The sequence below is a fragment of the Eleutherodactylus coqui genome, chromosome 1 (assembly GCF_035609145.1).
Source record: "Eleutherodactylus coqui strain aEleCoq1 chromosome 1, aEleCoq1.hap1, whole genome shotgun sequence".
NCBI lineage: Eukaryota > Metazoa > Chordata > Amphibia > Anura > Eleutherodactylidae > Eleutherodactylus > Eleutherodactylus coqui.
In genome coordinates this window covers 334,272,170-334,294,371 of record NC_089837.1, presented here as the reverse complement: position 1 = coordinate 334,294,371, position 22,202 = coordinate 334,272,170, and the positions used below count along the sequence as shown (strand labels likewise).

General features: G+C 43.6%; 1 protein-coding gene across 5 annotated transcripts in view; it reads left to right on the top strand.

Annotated features, from left to right (window-relative positions):
* SCML2 (Scm polycomb group protein like 2) overlaps nt 1–22,202 on the top strand; it is a 75,634-nt gene that overhangs the window by 40,489 nt on the left and 12,943 nt on the right. For all 5 annotated transcript variants that reach the window (XR_010786376.1, XM_066575728.1, XM_066575733.1 and 2 more), the window contains 4 exons: nt 15,226–15,482; nt 17,281–17,404; nt 20,464–20,667; nt 20,938–21,120. Coding sequence is in view for 4 of the 5 variants with exons in the window: in XM_066575728.1 (XP_066431825.1) it covers nt 15,226–15,482; nt 17,281–17,404; nt 20,464–20,667; nt 20,938–21,120 (768 nt within the window). In the remaining variant the exon portion in view is untranslated. The remainder of the gene's footprint in view (nt 1–15,225; nt 15,483–17,280; nt 17,405–20,463; nt 20,668–20,937; nt 21,121–22,202) is intronic.

Here is a 22,202-nt window from a genome sequence, read left to right as displayed (position 1 = left end):
GCTGTTTCCTGGGGGACTGAAGATAGGTGAGTATGGTCTTTTTTTAAATTTTCTGACATGCCTAGCCATTTTGTTTTTTTTCATCCTTATTGGATATCATTGAGGAAAAGGAGAAAGCACGTGTGATCCTGCAATTCAGTTTTCATTGGAAACTATCCTAGATTTAATTTAAATATAAATTCTCCAGCTGTGAAACTTCTCTCGCATCCAAAATTAGAGCTAGGAAAACGGAATTGGCAAAAACTGAATTTTTTTTTAAATTGAATCAACAGTGACAACTACCAATCAATCTATTATAGCGGCAAGAAAGCCAGAGTTTTTGAGGCGGAATTTGCCGTGGAAGTTTCTGTGGCGAATTCCACTTTGCGAACATACCCGTTTATATGTATTTAAATTTGGTAACTCAAAATTTTTGTTTGGCAGCTTAGTTTCTCAGTTTAGGAGCCATTGTTCCCTAGGTAAATTTTTTTTCCCCTAGTGTGGAGCGCTGTCATTAACGCTTGCTATCAGTGATGAGAAATTGATGCACTTAAAAGGGGGTTATCCAGGCAGCCAGAATACTTGTCAGAAACAAAATCCACCTCACTATATATTCATCCTCCTCGTATTCCAGAGTGCAGGCTGCCTCTTGAAAAGCACTAAATGAGATTATAGAAGTCCAACTCAGGGAACATTTTTTAAGACACATTAATCCAGATAAAACTTCACATTAAAGCCCCCTCAGTACGCAAAGATTATCGCTCAAAATTTATTCAAAGGATAAGAGAGTGACCGTTTTCAGTGATCATTTTGCATAAAGTACTAATAGGCACTAATGCCCATTAGTAACTTATCCGCTGCATTTGCTTGCAAATGAGCCTCCCATAGCTGTTGCAGAATTCAGCAGGAGGTCTGAGCTCTGCAATTAGCTCCATCATTCAGCCAGCAATGTAATCTCTAGCTCCCGTGGAGTTAACCTGCTGGCTGTTTTCAGCCAGGGGCTGCAGAGAGAATACAATGTTATGTCCTGCTCCCAGCGTGCAGTCTGAACAATGGCTTTTATGCTGAACTAAAAATCATCATAAAAACTGCACGATCGTAGCATTTACACACAATGATTATTGCTCAAAAGTAGAGATGAGCAAGCATACTCGCTAAGGGCAATTACTCGAGCGAGCATTGCCCTTAGCGATTGCCTGCCTGCTCAGAAGAAAAGATTTGGGTGGCGGCAGGGGGCGTGGAGTGGCGGGGGGGGAGAGCTCTCTCTCCCTCTTCCCCCCCGCTCGCTCCTGCTCACTCCCGCAACTCAGTGCTCCCCCACGCCGGCAGCCGAATCTTTTCTTCCGAGCGGGCAGGTACTCGCTAAGGGCAATGCTCGCTCGAGTAATTGCCCTTAGCGAACATGCTCGCTCATCTCTACTCAAAAGCCATCTTTTTAACGAATTTTGAGCAATAATCATTGTGTGTAAATGGGGTTTTAGGCCAATAGTTCTTCACGTTTTGATTTGCACACTGTGCTCTCAGTCATGGCATAATGACATTCAACTCCTCCACCCATTTAGAACTATTAAAATCAAGGTCACATGACACTGCATGATGACACACATAAAATGAACGATAATTAGAAGCCCGAGACAATCCATGTCTATTACTGACCAATGATCAATCTCAAATCAGATTCCAATCACACATTTGAAGTTCATTCTATAAAAATACTTTTACCCAGAAATGAGTGCTAGAAAGAGTAGTATTAGCACATTGATGTCCGTCCTGTTTCCTGGTCGCCAGTTCGCACACATGTTCTACATGGAAGTACCCCATCATGCAGCCCATGCATGCATCATGCAGGTGTGTTACACATCACCATAGAGACACAGCCCATAGACGTGTGTGAAAAGCCATTGAGCTCATGCGTAGGCCAAGACCACTGGAAAGCATTGCAGCATTACTATGGTGATAAATGCCTTGCCTGCCCAGCCTGGGAGCCACCATATCCTACCAAAGTATAACTAAATATGTGTTGGTTTTACACATGAACTAATGCAAGAGCCAAAGAAACATACATGCAAACACTAGCATGCTACACATAATGTAGATCCGATTAGCTCCTAATTACTTTGGAAGGTGTATGATCCGGTGGGGCTGGCACCGCCACGTCTGACCCTGTCACATGGTTGCAAGTCTTACTCCACCTTCTGATTGCTGGTGACGGCTTTGCGGGGTGCTGGCTTTTTGTATAATTTCAATAACTAAGCCAGCTGTGGGCAGTGTTTTCTGCTTTACAGTGTGAGAGCTCATGCTGAACACTTGAGTAGAGTCAGATGCTGTGAAATTAACCTGGCTGACCTGCAGCGTGTTATCATGGCTGGAATGGTAAAAACTCCTGCTGAAGTTGTCCTCTTCTCAGTTTGCATTACTAATGAGCCGTGATTTCTCATCCTGACAGTAATCTGGTATGTACAAGAAGTCTTATCTAGTCTCTACTGTTCTAGGCTTCCTGTTTTAAGGATTATCTGTCAGTGCGAGATGGGATTTGTTACTTTTAAGCAAGTGTTTTGTTCTTACCTTGATTGTAATTGAAGCATACAACTTCCTCTGTGGCTGGAGACAGGAGGGGAATGCTTCTCATAGTACAGTACTTCTTCACTAACCTTTTATGTCTTGTCCACCAAGAACTTCTATTTTATTTTATTTTTTAACGATTCTCCATGAAGAGAATGCCATGGGCCATATAATGAATTCACCTTTAATGGGGGTATAACTCAAAGAGCCGGCTTCCTTTTTTTAGCAGTACATACTTCCACTGGTCTTAGTAGAAAAGAGCTATTTGGCATCTGCTTTACATTTTTGGGGACATTGGCAACCTGGCTTGTAGTGAATTCAGGCAATAAGGTGGCGCCTCAGGTGAAATAGTCACAGGTCTGGAGGGTAATCAGGCACGAGGCAGGAGACAGCAACGGGAGGTCTCATTTTCCAGTACAAATGGATGAGGTGGGTAATGTAGTCATAAGGGAAGCCAGAAGTCGATATCAGGAGGTCTTGTCACAATAGCAGAGGAGCAGGCAGAAGTGGAGCTTGATCAATCAATTATGGGGAGCAGAATAATCACGCTCTGAGGGAGCAGCAGGGCCAGGTTTTTATGGAAGTGCAATCAAAGCAGGGAGCAGCCAATTGGAAGCAGGAGCTAGGGATAAGAACAAGGTTATGCAGGGAAGTTTGTCCAGCAGGCTGGATAGCTCACTGGGGAGAGCCACTGACTGGTTCGAGCCCTGACATAACTCCTAATATGTGTCCTATATTAAAGGAATACTAATCTTCAGTGTTATAATCTCCATTTTTGGCTGGAGACTATGAACACAGATTCAGCAATCTGATATGTTTATGGACAGCCTTAAAGGGGTTTTCCAGGCCTTGGATATATTGATATATTCACTTTTTGAGGTGCAGGGCACCCCACTGAACTATTATGGCGTCATTAATAGGTTGCTGGTCTGCATGGTGGACTACATGTATCAGAAGGTCTGCCATTTTGTATCTACTCTGTGTGGGAGTATACAGCAAGTAGCTACCCCCTCTATATTAAGGGGCTGTGTGAGTGGCTGTCTCATCGGTGTCCCTCACAGGTGCAATTAGCTCTCTCATTTGGTAGTCTGCTACCTGCATGTTGAGGGAATGCAGTTACCTGCCCTCCTTAGTCAGTAAGTATATGGCCATTTTCTGTGATTGGATATATTGATGGTCTATCGTAATACAATAAAATAATATCCGATCCGTGGGGCTGACCCCTAGCACCACCACTGATCAGCTGTTTGAAGAAGCCACAGCACTGCAGCCATGTCTTTAGCCGATGACCTCATGTTCATTGGTCTCATAGCTTTTGTGCAGTTGAATCAAATTTAAGTGAATGGGATTGAGCTGCAATAACAGCACCACTACAACATTACCAACTCTGTTCCTGGTAGACAGAGTCTGTGAACGCCACGGCACATTCACACTGCTCATTGGTGGATAAAACTAAAAAAAGAATGAAGCAACTTTGCAATAGGTTTTAGTTAGAAAATGCTCTATAGTTTTGTTTCTACAGCTTCAATGCTGACTCTACAATATGATGGCAGACAACAAATTCTGCGTAGTATAGTCCTACACTCACATACGTTTTTCCGTTTGTGCCCTACTTTGTGCTAATATATATTTGGTAGGTAAGATAGAGGTAGAGGATGGAGAGTAGGGAGTATGACTGCAGGATCATCTACAGAGTTTCTCCATTACCATGGCTGCACAGAAACTGCAGAAACAGGAGCAGGACATTTTTAATTAACATTTATAACAAAGTTACCTGATTTTGTATATGTTGTGAAGGTATTTATTGCAGTGTAATTGTTTGCTAAAACTTTTGACACCTACTGATATGGCCTTGGCTCTGAGACCCCCACCGGTCTTTGAAGCGAAGGGCTGAAGTGCTCAGCTGAAGGCTATGGGCTTGTTGACTCTGATCAATTTTGCATGGCTGCGTCTCGAAGAACGTAGCATGCAAAGTATGGAGCCATAGAAAGTATACCATACAGCACATTGTCAGCACTTGAAAGGGAAACAGATCACCGCCAAAAGGGTGTAATGATCAGGTGAATGTGTTTTTTTTAAAGAAACATTTATTGGGGATTTTATACATGTGTAACTGTGCACATACACACTAACACATAGGCCTGGATAGCCAACCTCCAAAAGCCCATGTAGAGATTAGTAAATCAACTTCACCAAAACCCTATTAAAATCTAATCTGTAGCCAGCTTGACATGTTTCGCCTTGTGGTATCCTCAAGAGGAACAACAGCCAGGACTAGTGATTCGAGTGCTGAACTGATAACTCTTACATGGAAGAGAGGCGGAACATTCTTTGAGTAGCCAATCTAGACCAGAGACAAGACGGCAGCAAATAATGATGTGAGAAAATCTTGACAGACAGTTAATGGTGCTATAGTTTGAACAATCCTATATTGATCCACCAATCATAGTGTGTTGCCAGAGCATGTCCAGTGCAGAATAGGCACAGCTGCCTCCATAGAACGTGTGCAGACGCTTAGGCTGCACCCGCACGGGCTACAAAACATGGCTTGTGTGTAAGAACCCATTGGAAATCATGGGCTTCACATTGTAGCGATGATTTTGTAGTGAGGATTTGTAGCCCGTGTGGATACAGCCTTAGCAAAATTAAGTGCTGTCTGCATCAACTGAGCATGCCCAGGGACTTAAAAATTGAGTGCTGCTGAACACTTGGAAAATATAGCAATGCGACTATCTCAATAACGTCTACTGACACCTAGAAAGATTGCAATGCTTTATCCACGTCGACTGAGCATACTCAAACAAACAATGCTAGCGAATATCACTGTCTCAGATATCACTATCCTTATAAAGTTATATTTTATGGGCTACATAGGCCATAGAAAGGAATAATGTAAAGGTAAACACATCCGCTCTCAAGTACAGCAGACTACAGCTAAAAAAGACGTAAACGTCCAATAATTTATTTAAACATAATATATCGGCTCAATCCATATATTGGAAATTGATAACAGCCAGAAGGATTATATAAATGGAGACAATAGAAAATCTTCATTAAGACCAGCAGGGCTCATGGATTTCAACCTAAATATCCATCTGGATTCCTCACGTCTCAATTTGCGACCCAAATTACCACCACGAGGTCCCAATCGAATCTGAGGCAATTAAGGTCACCACCATGAATTCTATTGATATGGTGAGCCACTGATGTATCTTTGTAGTCCGGATAGTGCTGAGATGTCCTGACATTCTGTTCCTCGTTTCTTGGATAGGTTTTCCAACATAAATTTTCAGGCAGCTACAGTAGGCAATATAAATAATGCCCCTGCTACGACAATTTATGGGCTGTTGGATATGGTATCTTTTGCCATTAATAGGGTTCACAAAGGTGTTGGTCAAATTAACATGGGGCAAAAGATGCACTTTCCACAAGGCGACCATCCAGTCTGGGCATTACATTGTATATCATTGATGTCAGAGTACTCCGACACCAAGTGGGCTCTTAACTAGTAAATCATGAAAACTCGTGCCCCTTCTGAATGTAATGCCAGGATGCTCGGGTAATACGTCCTTCAATTGGGGGTCAGCGAGTAATATAGACCAGTATTTACGGAGAATTTTTGTAATCTGTATGGTGTATCCATCAAATGTACCAATACATCTGATTTGTTGGGATTCCATTTGTGTAGTTGTAATAGGTCTCAAAAATCTATCTCTGTCATCCGAGCAGGCACGCTTATATGCTTGCTTCAGAAAGTGAGTAGGACATCGCCTAGCTTTACATCTAGCATATAGAGAATCGCATTCAGCTTGGAAAGAGACCATACCCAAGCAATTTCTCCTAGCTCTTAAATATTGACCGACTGGTATCCCTTTCTTCAAAGCGGTTGAGTGGTGGCTCTGCCATGGTTGATGTTGGTTTATGATAGATGTTAGTATGAATACACCCATTATCTTCAAGTCTGATAGTAGGGTCAAGAAAATTAGCACGATGATCCCCAATCTCTTAGGTGAACTTCATGCTGATCAAGTTATTATTCAATCCCTCCAAAAAGGAAATTAGGTTGGTACATCAATCCTCCCAAATTAAAAGGATATTGTCAATGTAACGACCCCCCCCCCCCCAAAAAAAATGTGTTTGCCAGTTTCCTCCATATCATCTGAAAAGATATGCGTATCCTCCCATCAACCTAAAAAGAGATTGTCTGAAGTTGGGGCACGGATCATCCCCACGTAGGCTTTTGGAAGTTGGCCACCCAGGCCTGTTTTAGTGTGTATATTACACAATTACACTCCTGATACTAACTGATGACTGCTGGTCACATCTCATTTGTTGCCATTTGCCCCTTTATTTTAAATATTATTTGATGTTGTCTTTGTGAATAATAAGGTATTTAGATTATATTTTAGGGGATATTACCTACGGGTATTTTGTACCTTTGGCAGTTGGAATAATACAATGCTCACAGCACAGACTTATTTGCGTAAAGTTGAGGTGGTTTAGGTTCTGCATTCTGAATCTGCCATCCTCCTGGATGCTGACAAGTGACGGACGTGCTCCCGCAGTGGTTGTCACTACATGGCGGAGGAGGACGCCATCATTCTCAGAGTCTTTGTTTAAAAGCAGCTTGCTCATTAAAGCATTGTGGTCGACCGTGTGAAAAATACATGAAAATTCTTGATGAATGGAACATTTTAGCCCTTTAGCATAGATGTTGAGGATACCCCATGTGTTATCTAGATGCCTGCCTTTGTCAGTCGGTTCTGTGAGATGTAACTGTTCCCTATCTTCTGCTTTAAGGTCCCTGCACACGGGCCGACTGTAGGACGCACAAGTGCCTGACCGCTGTCTCGGCGACTATCCCTCCTGTACTCTTATATAGGGGCGATAAGGTGCCAGATAATGGAGGCGGAGCTGTGGGAGATCTTCCCGCCTCCATTCAGAGACTGAGCGCCTCCTGTGTACCCGAAGCGACAAGCCGCTCGGTAGTCAGTCCGCCACTGAACGGCTGGCAACAGCTGAGTGACTTATCGCTCCGTGCCCTGCTGGGGGCCGTGTGTACCCGGGCTGACAGATGCCTGTAATCACTCTTTTGAGCAATTATTTGGGTGTCTTACAGCCTGTGTAAAGGCACCTTAAAGAAACAGCAAATGCCTTCTATTAAATTAACACCTATATAAAGATTCATTAGATTAAGGCTAGGCTGACACGGCTGTAAGTGTAAAACACTGCATGGAGCTGGCAGTGACTGGGCCACTGTACTACGCATGACCGCGCACCTCATATATGTTATATTTCATACAGCAGTACATATGTAAGCACCCATAGAGAACAATGGGCTCTACCGCATGTATATACACCGCCAAATAGATCATGCATTCTTTTTTGCACTCACATATTATTTAATTCCGACACGCTAATGTGAGCGGTACTGCGTAAGGCAATGTGATTGATTGCCTGCTAGTTAGTGTATCACAAGGGTGTACAGTGTGCCCATAATACGCGGTAGTCCTATGGCTGTGTGAGGCTGGCCTAAGGGCTCATTCACACGACGGCGTGCGTGGATAGCACAGTGCTTTACCAGCCTGTGTGAGCCGGCTGTTTTCGCCCATGGCAGTGAGTGCGCTGCGCATGACTGCGTATCCCATGCATAGGGCTGTCCCTGCGTGATACGCAGTAAAATAGAGCATACACAGTGTTTACACGCTAATGTGAATGGATCAATGAAAATCCATGTACTTTCATTGACTCCATTCACCGGTGAAATCCCGGCCGCGTGAATTAGCCCTAAAGAAGATAAAAGCAGCAGAGTTTTTGTAATCCTCAGCGTTCACATGAAGCTGATTACATCTGCAGACTCCTTACACCCCATCGCTCATGTAGCCGATTCATAAATCGTACGCAGCGCTTTGACAAGTGAGGATATTTAATTAGAATATATCGTAAGTGTTGTTCTGCCTGGCGGCGATATAACTGCTCTGCGTGCATCACTTTACGAGTTCCCCCCGCCATATGTATGAACAGGACACCTTTTACAACATCCCTTGTGACTTGTATTTGTAGTGTGGATTGTGTGCTTTCTATAGGTACATACGGAGTGCAGCGCAGAGGGGGGATGTGATGCACCCCGCTTAACTTTGTCCGAAAGGTGTTTGCTGGCCCCTTCCCAGGAGGGGTTTGGCACCTTGTCTGATGTTGGGCTCTCAGTGCCCTGAAACATTGACTATGTGATTTCTGTAATCCCCTTCTCATCTTTTGTGCCCCAGAAGTAAGTTGATGAGTTTCAGCTGGTGTGTGCCGCTGTATCTCCCCTTCTGCTCCCTCCTGCATTGATCTCTTTGCAGCCCCTCTGACCCCGCACAACCTTTGCTCCTTCTCCCAGGCCGGAGGGCAGGTGACTGATGAGCGCTGTCACTGAGAGTGGCACACAATATGACAGCACTGAGCAGTTTCTCTTCCTCTTTCTTCCATTCTCTTTCTTTGCTCCCTCTCTCCCTCCCCCACTACCGGTCTTCTCCCCTCCCATCCAGTAACACATGCAGATCTGTGAATGGCCATTTGCTGAGAGGGCTCAGGGCTGCTCCCGGCAGCAGGGGGCTTTGTCTGTTTTGGTCCTGGTGCAAGTGAGCATTTGTGGACTATCTGATGTGCAGTGCTACACACATTTAGAAGGTAGGACATTTACACACATCCTACTTTTATTGCTGCCATGGACTTGTGCTTGTAGGGGGCCAGTGCTAAGCCATTACTGTAGCAGCTTTTTAGAACAAGTCTATTGTAGCGTTCTATGGACATAGAAAGCACGGAGCATCCTTCTTTGGCTTCTTACAATAAAGTTTGCTAAGGTTTTCATTGTCCTCATAGAGCTCAGAACTTAAGAAACCTTGAGTAATGAAACTGAAAATTGCAGACAGTAGAAGAGTAGATTTTCGGAAGGTGGAAGATCATGATCAAAAAGGGCACTTGGCTTTTACTGAGAGATGAGAGGACCAAATAAAGACATCCTGCCAAGGGATCCATATTTATTGTAGGTGGATACATAATTGTTGTAATGCACTCAATTCCTGCCACGCATTCCCAAGAAGCTGCCGTAGAGCGCATCATTGGGGGTCATTTCCATCATACAGGGAAGTAGATACTCTGCTGTGGTAACTTCACATCCCCTGCGTCCCGCACTTGTAAGGTCTCATTATGTGGTTATACTGCAGGACAGGAATCAAATGTATCCTCTTGTTTCTTTTATAGTCACTATATTACTACGCCGGATGGAAGGGTATTGTGTCATCACTTGGGAACAGTCTACAAAATGTCCATGTCCAACTACAAGCATTTCTATGAATTGTAATTTACACTGTGATAATCCTATCTGGCTGCGCTTGTAGAAGTAGGACTTTCTTTTTAAAGGGAATATATTGTATCTTTTTTTTTTTATCAGTTAGTGGTAATTAAAACCAGTTAGTGAAACATACTCAGTTTTTCTCATTGACCTTTATTGGCTGATTGCAAGTTTTGTTTTTGCTTCTATTTTCTGTACATGTCTATGATGCCATCTTGCCTGAGCTGCAGTTAAGATTCTTGACAGCTGACTTGTGGGCCTTTCACACAATGGGCGGGAGGGGACTCATCAAATGTTTAAGAGACTGTTCTAGGCATGCTCTGTGACCTGTGCAGGGAGGGGAAGGAGGTGAGCTGTGACCATCACCTATTGTGAAGAGTGGATCCTGTACTAATGTTATTTACAGTGGGTATGTAGATATAATGTGTAATACAGGTGTTACCTGTCATGCTAATGATTATTGAAAAGTCCTCTACAGAACAGACGTGTCAGACTATCATCATGAGGTGCCACTAACACTGTTACATGGCAGTTCTATATGAAAAGTGGAATTGAGCCTGTGCAGCGCTCCTCTCCCCTCCCAAATACTGCCCCATACCCAGGGTGCAGCACACACTGAACTGCTTCTGAGCGCCCCTCTGGTGTTCATGTGATGAACCGGTCCTGTGATGCCACTCCCACATCACATGACCGGCAGTGGCGCTCAGTAGCAGTTCCCGGTGGACTCTGGGTACAGGCAGTATTTGGGAGGTGAGAGGAGCGCTACACGGGCTGAAATGAACTGTGGATCTGCTGCTGATTTTAAGTCAAAATTTGCACCAGTGGTTTGGATTTTGACTGTTTTTGATGGGGAAATGCTGTGGATTTTGCTGTGAAATGTTCCACATTTATGCTGCGTGTGAGCATAGCCTTATACTGTGTTTGGTAAGAAGCCCAAGTATCTGATGGAAAGGTTTCTAATGCCCATTTAATGGCAGAGCTTTTACTCTTGCAGTCCCTCCAGCATTGAGCAGGCGTCCATCTACTCCTGGTGGTACACGTCATATAGTGGGGAGTCTCCTGGGGACGCATCTGCATAATTGAAATGATCACATGGGATTTTGTACTCAAAGAAGGTTCCCCTTTCAAAGCCCTAATCAAGGGCCAGAGGTCGGCTGCTTTCACAGCTGCGTTAGGGTCAGTTCAGGGTTTTTGTTTCTCTCCTGCGTTTTTGGAACTGAACTGGAAAAAGTGGATCCGTATTTTTTCCCCTGTTGCTTTTAATGTGGTTTCAAAAGAAGAAAAAAGAAAAATGGAAAGGCTTCTGTTCGCTTCCATTCCGTCAGGTTTCCGTTTTTGGATGGATATATAAAGCTGTAGACTGCATTATTCTACTGTCCATAAAAGCCGAAACCTAATGGAATAGAAGTGTTTCCGTTTTTGCTTATTTTTGGGAAGGGGGGGAAACAACGTGTCAATGGGGAAAAAAACACTTCCACTTTTTCCCATTTTGTTTCTCTCCTCCAAAAACGCAGATAGGCTCAACGCTGAGACCTGTCAGCGCTCCCCCGTGGCGGAATATCGCTGGTAACATTCTGCAACGGCCGTGGACAGGGGGCCTAACCTTTCTCTAACCGGACAGTTGTTGTGCTTTTGTAGTGTAAATGTTATAATAAGAGATTGTCTGTGACTATATCTTTATGATACTGCAGATATCCCACACAAGCGTTGGCCCCGCTGCCCGGCACATAGGATCTGGTAGGAGCCGGTAAAGCTGCTCAGATAGCACAGATGTATGCCTCATTATGTTCTACTTAACATTCCTACAAGAGGGCTGTTTTTTCTTCCTCCAGTGAAAGCAAGGTCACATTTAATATGAGTAATGGTGTATATGTAAGGACAGTCAAAGACCTTGTTTACCTTTTTAGTTTGTGTAACCGGAGAAAGGACTTTCCAATGAAATATTTAGCAGGAAAGTGGTGTCTGTCATACCCCTAGTAGACATATGCTTCAACCGAAACGTGATCTTGTTCCTCGGATGTGAGGCAAAATGGACAAGCAAAACAGCTAACTCCAATAGGAAAATTACAAAAGGATTTTATCTGCACACAAGGAATTCTTCAGTAAATTGGATCTGTTAAAAATAAGGGTAACTTATCACATCCCATGTTCTTCATGCTTCCTGTCTTACATTAGCACGTAAGTGGAAAAGCAATAGAATATCTTCCATATAAGATATAACACTGATAGTTTCAAACAACTGCCTTTACGAATAAATGCTAGCAGTCAAAAGTGGGAAAGTAGAAGATGACAAATGGAAGATATGGCTTAATCCTTACCCTCCGCCAATCTAAAAACTTAACTCCTTCCGTCAGTACCCCAAGGCTCAATAATAATTATCAAAATGGTGTACACTGGTTTAATGGTTCTTGGTTCACACATTAACAATGTTACTAATAAAACATTCTGTACAATTCAGGTGATAAACAGATGTAAAAAATCAGTATACACAGACCATATGCTGTATAACAATCCATTGTGCTTCATTCTGATGTCCACAACCATAAATACACTTGTATGTCACGTTATTGAAAACACCAATAAAGATCATTGGAAAGAAAAATAAGGGTAACCTTACAGAAGCAGTAATAACTTTCTCTTACAGCGGCTTCCCAATGATATTGTTGTAGAAGCACGGAAGGAGTTGAAAGCCTTATTCACATGGTAATAGAGTGCCTTGTACCTTCTTCATGTGCCAAGCTTTGGGGTTACAGCAGGGAATGACACTTGGAAAGCAACTGAACTGGGCATGTTTGCCAGCATCTGTCAAATGATGCGATGTGTAAGTAATTGTATGTACAAGGCAACATGCTTTAATGCACTAAACAACCTGGAGGAACCATTAGCCATACGTAAAGTTTCCTTCAAAGCAGTTCTGAGCACTGAACCATTACAGTGGTGCCTAACCCTTCCTCACCAGCAAACATCGAGTGAAGAAAGTTTGAGCAAGTTAGATTTCAGCATTTGTGTGTGGTGAGATAAATGACCATCAGGAGTGTCTGGCAAGGACTTATTCCCCTGTCCCCCCTGATATGTGATTTGGGGGAGAGCTGCTAGACTGACAAATGTGTGGTCTATGGCTTAAAGGGGTTTTCAGGAACTCTAATATCGATGACCTCTTCTTAGGTCATCAATAGCTGTATGGTGGAGGTCCTCCTGGGTGAGTGCCGTGGCCTCTTCACTGCATACTAGGTACAGTACTGTACATTTCATAGTGGTGGTGTGTGGTATAACAACTCAATCCCATTCACTTGAATGGGACTGAGCAGCATTCAGGCCACAGGAAGAAGGAACATGATGTCACTGGCTGTGGCCTCCTCAGTTAGCTGATCAGCAAGGATTGCCCGTGGTGGACCCCGACCACCCTGATATTGATGACCTCTCCTGAGGATTGGTCATCAGTATTGTTCCAGAAACCCCCTTTAACAATATGGACAACTACGGTATTAATTACAAGGGGTGACTATACTTTTCTGCACTGAGCTGCACAAAATCTTTGCTCAATGTGGCAGTTTTGGGCTCATAACCCACAGTAATTGAAGTGGTTATCCAAGTGTGCTGTCAGTGTATATAGTAATATACAGGTTCAGATGAAGTACAAGGATCCTGCTGCTTCAATGTCCCAATCATTCTGCTGATGAGATGTGAGAGAACATATTCATTTATATTTGATCTCAGTGTTCTAATTAAAATGAAGCCCTGTATACATGGATGTTCAGCTTGATATAAAGTCTTCCTGTGGCACATTGGGCCCATGTCCAGCCACCTTAAGCTGAGGTCACGTTTCTTCAGTGTGTCCAACCTTTCCATTCTTGGGTTCCTTCTGATCGCTGAAAACTGCATCTGGATGGAATCATAAACTTTCATTGCTATGGGACCAATAAGGTTTCTGTTCCTTTTCGGCATTTCTGCCTGACAGAAATGACTATACTATTCTGTCCATCAGGAATGCTGGAAAGAAAGGGAAACCTGTTTTAAAGGAGCCCGGAGATTGCAGCTTTGGTTTCCTTTTTAGTAATGAAAGCTTATGGGTCCATCTGGATGCAGTTTTCAGTGATAAAGAACAGGCCACATGTTGCCCAGCAAAGGATTTCTGGTGGCCCGCTGACTGTGACATGAATATGATGTCAAGAAGTTAGTCACTAGCTTCTCGAGATCATAGTCATGATACAGTCTGCAGCACAATCAAGTTACACTAGCCGCTGCTAGCGGTAAAACATAAACCTTACCACTAGCGGCCAGCAGCAGTGGCAATTAGCGTGATATGACTGCAGGGTAAAGGACTTTCATTGAATGACAGTGAATGTTGTGCAACGTGTGGCTAGTCACATGACTGTCACTCAAGTCAGGGAAGGTCTTGAAGGCCTCGGGACCTGCGGTGCGGCAGAATCTTTCAACCTGTCTTCAGGCCCTTTTAGACCCAACAATTGTCGCTCAAAATTAGCTCAAAAGCCATGCTTTGAGCGATAACCGTTGCGTCTAAACGTGTGGCTATCGTGCACTTTTCGTGCACTATTCCTTCATTGGTGATTTCTAGCAAGCTAGAAATAACAGATGACTGTTATCAGCGCTGCATGCTGATTTTCTCAGCAGCCGGCGCTGATAGTAGTTCTCAGCGGGACACCAGCTGAAAGCTCCAAGAACAATGCAGCTCTTTACATATACAAAACAGTTGCTTTGTTCTTGGAGCTATCGCGGTGGTATCCCGCTCCGCCTGCATTAACTCTTAAGTAGCTAATTAGCTACTAACAGTTATGCAAAGATGATCACTCAAAACTGTCGCTCAAACTGTCGCTTGAGCGATTATCTTTCAGTGTGAATGAACCTTTACAGTATTTGGAGCCATGTTTATATTCTGCAGTAAGTGCATTGTGGGGTAAAACGTTTTATGTGATTCTGCTTGGGCGTTTTCTTAGGTTCCTAAGTATATATTTGCAAACTACTTTAATCATTAGGCTATAGAATAGGTTTTCAGTAGCTTACTTACAATATAAGCCATTAAAAACCTATCTGCGGCTCCAAGAGGTTAGCTGATTTCAATTTTGGCGTCTACCCACTGCCAAGTTGTGCAGGCCTGATATAGAAGGAACTCCAGGACAGAAAGGCTGGGTGTGCACTAAAACACGACCTAACCGTAACTCTTTACTGAAGGAATGCCATGATGGGTAAAATGTGTCGTATTATGTTTAAGACCTAAAATGCTGAGAATTTTCACTTTTCATACTTGATCTATAATGCAAGAAATAGAACATTAATTTATATCAAATAAGTGCTTTGATAGCAGTTTTATTCTTTTTATTCCCATTCAGTTTCTTTATCAAAGACTATAACTGCCTCGGCCTCTCCTGTAAAGGGCATCAGACGCTCCATGCAGTCCCCCCAGAAGCCTGTGTTGGCACAGAAGGGGAGGAAACCTATAAGAGACAAACCCCTTGAAGAAGTTCCTTCTCCACCTCCTCCACCTCCAAGGAAGGGCAAGCGTCCAAAAAACGCAACACTGGCAAGAAATGTGCTGAATGCTGATAATTTAAGAACAAGGGGAAGGGGATTAAAACCTGGAAGAAAGGTGATGACCTCTTTTGTTTTATTTTTTCCTGTATTTCTGAAGATGGTAAAACACAATTTGTTTCTTAAGTGATTGGCAGTGCAATTATATTTCCCACTGAAAGGGCACTACACGGTAACTGCAGTGAATGAGATATTGATGATTGTGAGCAATTGAAACACAAAGTATATTAGAAACTTATTAGGTAATAGTTGATCTTAATCAGGACTTTCCCCTTTAAAGGGAATCTATCACCTACTTTTAGCCCTGTAAGCTAAGCTATGGGCTGAAAGTAGGTGACCCATGGAGTCTGGGGATGTGTTATATTTACCTCCCCCGGTGTGAGCACTGAAGGCTGCTGCTAAATGTCTTCTAATGTTATAATGGGCGGACTACTCAGCAGCGCCACTCCATGCATTACAGCGGCAGCTTACAGCACTGACTCTGGGGGAACAACAGGGGAAGGTAAGTATACAACTTAGATTCCCGACTCCATGGGTCACTCGTTCAGCGATTTGACAATTGTAAATGTATTTTCTGGCTAATATCACTAGAATATGCCTTCACTTTATAATCGGTGTGGGTCTGACCACTGGGACCACACTGATCCTGAGAATGAAGAGGACACAGCATTGGTGCAGCAATGCATCCCCTTGTAGGTCTCCCCTGCACAGTGGCACACCCAACTTTGCGGGACGCTGTGGTCAGCCTCATTCACATGAACAGGGCTGTGTTGCAATTGTCTGCACAGCCGTTGGCCAGGGCATCGCTCTTTGGGAAAACAGGTAGAAGGTCCTAGAGGTCAGGCCCATGCCGATTTATAATATGATGTCATATTCTAGATACACCATTACTTTAGAAGATTGGAATACCCCCATTAATAGAGATTGGAAAAAGGAAAAATCACCTTACACTTCTCATTGCCAGGCAATCTTCCCCAGTAGAAACAAGCATGGTAGTGGCTCTCAGGGTCACGTGTGCTTTGGCATCCATCCTTGATTAGTAAGAACTGCTGCTTGTCTGCCAGGGGACAACTTGCTTTCTTCCTGGCTCTGTAGGACAATGTCCTGTATACAGAGCGGTTCACTTATTTATGACTAGGAATTGGTTGCACCTATTAATACAGACTTAATGGTTCTAGAAAAGTCAACAATCTTGTAGAAGTAGCTGGAGGGAAACTTACAAGCTCTGCTTTCATCCCTATTCTGCTGTTCTAGAAGCCAATGATGGAAAGAAAGTAATTTAATGCAAAAAGTACTGTAATTATTTGCACACAGGCGATTGTGAGGCCTGCTTGCTCACACAGACAACCTTTTCCCAATCTCATTATGTAGCTGCAAGTATTGTTATGCAGTATGTGCCACAGTTTAAAAGATAATTTAGGAATATAGGGCGGTCATACTGATACCCTCATACAAAAAGTACGGGTCTGTTTCACATTCACAGCAGGCTTACTGTTCATCAGTTGGTGATGTTGGCAAATCCATACTTAAAGAAATTGAACTTTAAAAATAGATGTTTTGTTATCCGGGGCATGCCGTCTCTCCCCCCCCCCCACTCTCTCCGCCAACTAAGCAGCAGTAATTGCTTTGTGTGTTCTTGCCAGCCCCTCAGGCAAAAGACATAAAAACTTTCTATTGAACATCCTCTCTAGTCTTCCATTGCCAAGGGCTGGATAATAGCTCTTGTGACCACACATTTCTTCTTGATAATGTATAAGTGTGCAGATTTCACCTTCGTTTATTCTCTAATTAGAAATAATATTAGAAAGTGTTCCGCTGACTATACTGCTGACTGTTTCTTGTTTCCGCCTTTCCAGAAAGAGATCTCGCCATTGCATTCAACTATCCCGTTTGCCAACTCTGATGGAGACCTAAGTAAATCTCAGATGATGAAAGATGGTGTTGGTATCACCAATTCTTCAATGACTGTGATTTCTACAGGTAATATCTCTCAGCTGTATCTAGTTTAGAAAATTTGATCCGTATGTTTCAAGAAATTGCTCTCTACACTATGTGTTTACAACCTGTCTTGCAGATTTGGTGGCTAAATGTATACTGGTGTAGCATCATTGAATTTGTCATTCAATGTCATCGTCTTTCACTATTGCCCCATTTACATGGAGTGAGTAATCGATCTGCACAAGTGGGTGACGTAACCGCAAGTTGTTAGCGCTTTTGCAGAACATTTAGACGGGCAGCTCATTGCCTACATTCACTCGCTTGTCGCTAACTCCTCGCTTAGTGGTTTACGTTCTATGTAAAAACCGAGGGGGAAGCATTTAAACGCAGCGATAAGTGAGCGAACCAGCAATTATTTTTATGCTGGTTGAAAGTCAGAGACAAACAAACAGTTTACGATGGCTTTGCATTTAGATGTAATGATTGTCACGCATATTCGTTCGTTTAACAAATTTTGCGCAATAATTGTCCCTTGTAAATGGCCCTTATATAAACTTAGTTTGACGACCTGCAGTCCTAAACCGTATAAGTGTTAGCACTCCCCTATGGTGATAGAGACGGGCTGCAATGTCAGATGTCACACTGTCATAGACTTCAGAACTAATAGAGTGTAGAGATCGGACGGCACACACTTGAAAATATACATAATCTTGGATTCTTAGAAAAGCTACAGATGCACAAGCATAAGGCAGGCAGTGTTTCAGGCTGCCAGCTTTTTATCAAGTCAGAGAGATGAGGAGCAGGGACCCAAGATCTCCACAGGAGAGTGTGCTGCCCGATCTTTATGTTCTAAACTATATAAAAGTCATCATATCACGATAAGGTTAGCAAGCAGAATCGTTTCCCATGCACCACCTGTTCCTCCTTGCGATTCGGTGTGGTCTTTCCACCAAATGACCATTTTATAGTAATATCGAGAAAAGTGCAAGGCACCAGAGGTGTCAAAAAATTATTTATTTCTCGAATGTGGCAATGATAAAAGAAAGAAAAATTTCTGCATCTTTAAGGGCTTAAAGGGGTTGTTTCGCGAAACCAAGTGGGGTTATACACTTCTGTACGGCCATATTAATGCACTTTGTAATGTACATCGTGCATTTATTATGAGCCATACAGAAGTTATTCACTTACCTGCTCCGTTGCTAGCGTCCTCGTCTCCATGGTTCCGGCTAAATTCGCTGCCGGCTTGCTTTTTTAGACGCGCTTGCGCAGTCTGGTCTTCTGCTCTGAGCATGAGCCGCTTCAGTGTGCTCGCCGCTACAGCTCTTCTGCGCATGCGCAGACGAGCTGTATCTTCTCGGGAGCGCGCTGGAGCGGCCATTCTGCTACCATCCTCTCTTAGAGGAAGGTGCAGAGCCGCCCAGCCGTGCCGAGAAGCCGCCCAGCAGCCCAGCCGCCCAGGTAAGTGATGGGTGACGGACTGACGGGGGTGACGCGTGACTGACTACCGCTGTGGCCCCGGAGCCTACCGCTGTGGCCCCGGGGCCTACCGCTGGGCCCCCGGAGCCTACCGCTGGGCCCCCGGAGCCTACCGCTGGGCCCCCGGGGCCTACCGCTGGGCCCCCGGGGCGTAGTGCTGGGGAGCCGGGGCGTAGCGCTGGGGAGCCGAGGCGTAGCGCTGGGGAGCCGGGGCCCAGCGCCGGTTACCTGCTGCCTGGCGGTGGGTGACTGGTCCGCCACGTTCAATCCCGGGGTCCGGTCGGCGGCTGCGGGGCGTCTGGTTGTCAGGGAGACACAGCTGGTAGCGTCTCGGGAGCGCGCACGTCGGGCTACAGCAAGCGACGGGAAAAGAGCCGGCGGCCATCTTGGGGAAACTTTTTATAAGTTGCTGAAACGCTGGAACTGTAAGTACAAACCAGCTAGAAAAGTCATTTACATGGGTGATTAGTAATGTATGCTTAATAAGGGGGACTGGGCAAAAAAAAACTTTCACTGCTTCCTCGAGACATCTCCTTTAAGAGTTCAAATGTCCCAGGAATGTTCTACACAAATGTGACTGGGTTGAGGAATCCTTCCACAGAGCACCTGGAATAGGTGTGTGGTACTATTGATCTTGAGTCTACATCTTTTTATGCCAATGAAGCTGAGCTCAGTTAAATGATATTTGTGATAATATATGGAGAAAAGTCCAAGGCTCCAGAGATATCTGAGATAAAATGCTGTTTTTATCTTATCCTTTAAAAATCCAAAGCAGTACACATTCACGTTTTAGCTATACAGGACCTTTGTCCAGCAGGCATAAGGTAAATGCTTGTATTTACTACTTATGATATACGTTACTAAACTAGTAAAAAGAGGCTGCATATCTGCATAGACTATATGAGTGCATACATAGTATGTAAAAAAGCCGAAAAAAGACACATGTCCATCCAGTTCAGGCTATTATTCCCCAATGTTGATCCAGAGGAAGGAAAAAAGAGGCAGAAGACAATTTTCCCCATGTAAGGGAATAAAATTCCTTCCTGATTCCAATCTGGCAATAATCCCTGGATCACCGACCCTTCTGAAGTTATTAATGATTATAACATATAATATGGTAACACTCAAGAGAGACATCCAGGCCCCTTTTGAACTTCCTTAACGAATTTGCCATCACTATATCCTCAGGCAGAGCGTTCCATAGTCTCACTGCTCTTACAGTAAAGAACCCCCTTGTATGTTGGTGTAGAACCCTTCTTTCCTCTAGATGTAGAGGGCGCCCCCTTGTTACAGTCACAGTAATGGGTATAAATAGATCATATATTCATACATAGATATCAGGTCGCCCCATAGCCATCTTTTTTCCAAACTAAATAATCCCAGTTTTGATAACCTCTCTGGGTATTGTAGTACACCCATTTTGTTTTTTACTTTAGTTGCCCGCCTTTGTACCTGCTAAAAAACTCTGATATGTCCTTCTTGAGTACCGGTGCCCAAAACTGTCCACAATATTCCTGTGTGGTCTGACCAGTGACTTGTAAAGAGGAAGAACATTGTTCTTGTCATGTGACCCTAGACCTCTTTTGATGCACATGTTAATATGAAAACTATTTTTTTATATCTAGTTTGTGTTTACGTGAACAAACATGGCAACTGTGGCCCTCACCTGGATAAGAAGAAGGTTCTCCAACTTCCAGACCATTTTGGGCCGGGTCCAGTGAACATAGTGATGCAGCTGGCTGTGCAGGCCTGTGTGGACAGTGCACACCACTCTAAAGTAGTGTTTGGCTTCCTGAAGTCTGGTCAGCATGGGGGCGAAGTTATAACAGGTATGTGTACTCGTTCCAGTACCTTCCATGCCGCATAATATAGACTAGCAAACACTTACATTCATTCTTTTAATACAATTCTTATGCCTTCATAGACATTGGATTTCAATCATATGATCGTTCCCAAGACAGGAGACTTGAAATGGCCAAGCTGTTGCATGGCTATTCTGTATGCAACAAAACCATTTTGGCTGTTCTGCTCATTCTAATAACTGATTTCATTGGCAATGCTAGGTTTGGGTTTTTGATCACCTTGCTTTATTTCCACAGCTGCTTTTGATGGTGAGATGCACTCTATTCATCTGCCATCCGTCAACAGTGCATCATTTGTATTGCGCTTTTTGGAAAAATTATGCCACAGCCTGCAGTGTGATAATCTGTTCAGTAGCCAACCATTCAGCCCATACATGGGGGGAGCACAGAGCCCAGCGGACTATGACAGAAGCAAAACATGTAAGAATCCAAGCTCTCTTTTGTATACTCTATATGTCAAGAAGCAGTCGTGATGGGATAACATTAGTGCAATATTTGTTTCTTCTAACCCGATGACATGTTGTTTGCTAACAAGACATTTCATCAGGAAGGAGGCATACCCACTTACCATTCTACTATATCCCCTACGGAAGATAAAAGTAAAGTTCACGCTGCCATCATAAAGATTACCACCACCAACTGTTAAAACTGGTGTAAGATACTTATACTAGTACTTATAGAACAGGTTGGAATTTAAATGCCATGAATGAGAATTATACATTGGTCATCAATGATACTTATTCAGCTCTTTATATCTTTCGCCATCTGTATATTAGGGCCCTTTTACACGTGATAACCAGTCAGGCTCAGATGCCTGACGATGATCATCCCTGTGCTTTTACACAGGAACAGTCCTCAATAGTGAATGGAGGTGGGGGGCCAGAGACCGTTCCGGCCCACCTGCTCCCAATCACTGTAAACAACTGCCTGTTCACATGGGACGATACGCTGTGCAGTTTTTTCTATGCAGAACCTGAACAACCAATGAGAATTAAACAAATTCTCGTTCGCCGTTCAGTTGAGGCGTGCATTTATACTGAGCGATAATAGTTCATATTCACTCTGGGTTGTGGGAATCTAACCATTTATTGGCCTGTGTAAAAGGGGCCTTAGACTTGGTAAACTTTACTTATGCTGACGAAACAGCTTGCACACCAGTATGTCTCTATATACGGTTACGTCCTATAATACTTTATCAACAGATATTTCCGTACAAGATGGTACAACCTAGTAATTAGCCAAAGAACAACTTTGGTGGCCTAGATGTTTACCAGTGTATCATGAATTTGTCATCAAATTGTTTCTTACCATTTATTTATCGCCTGGATGTGGCAGCTGATGATCATCATGCCGGGCAGAAAGGGCGGACTTTAGGGAGAAACCTATTTACAGGCCTTTTCCTCATAATAGCCTTTTTTTGGAAGAATCTACCGGATTTTTAAATTCTATTTACCCACCAGTGCTTATTTTTAAAGAAAACCTATTGGTTGCTATGGCAACAG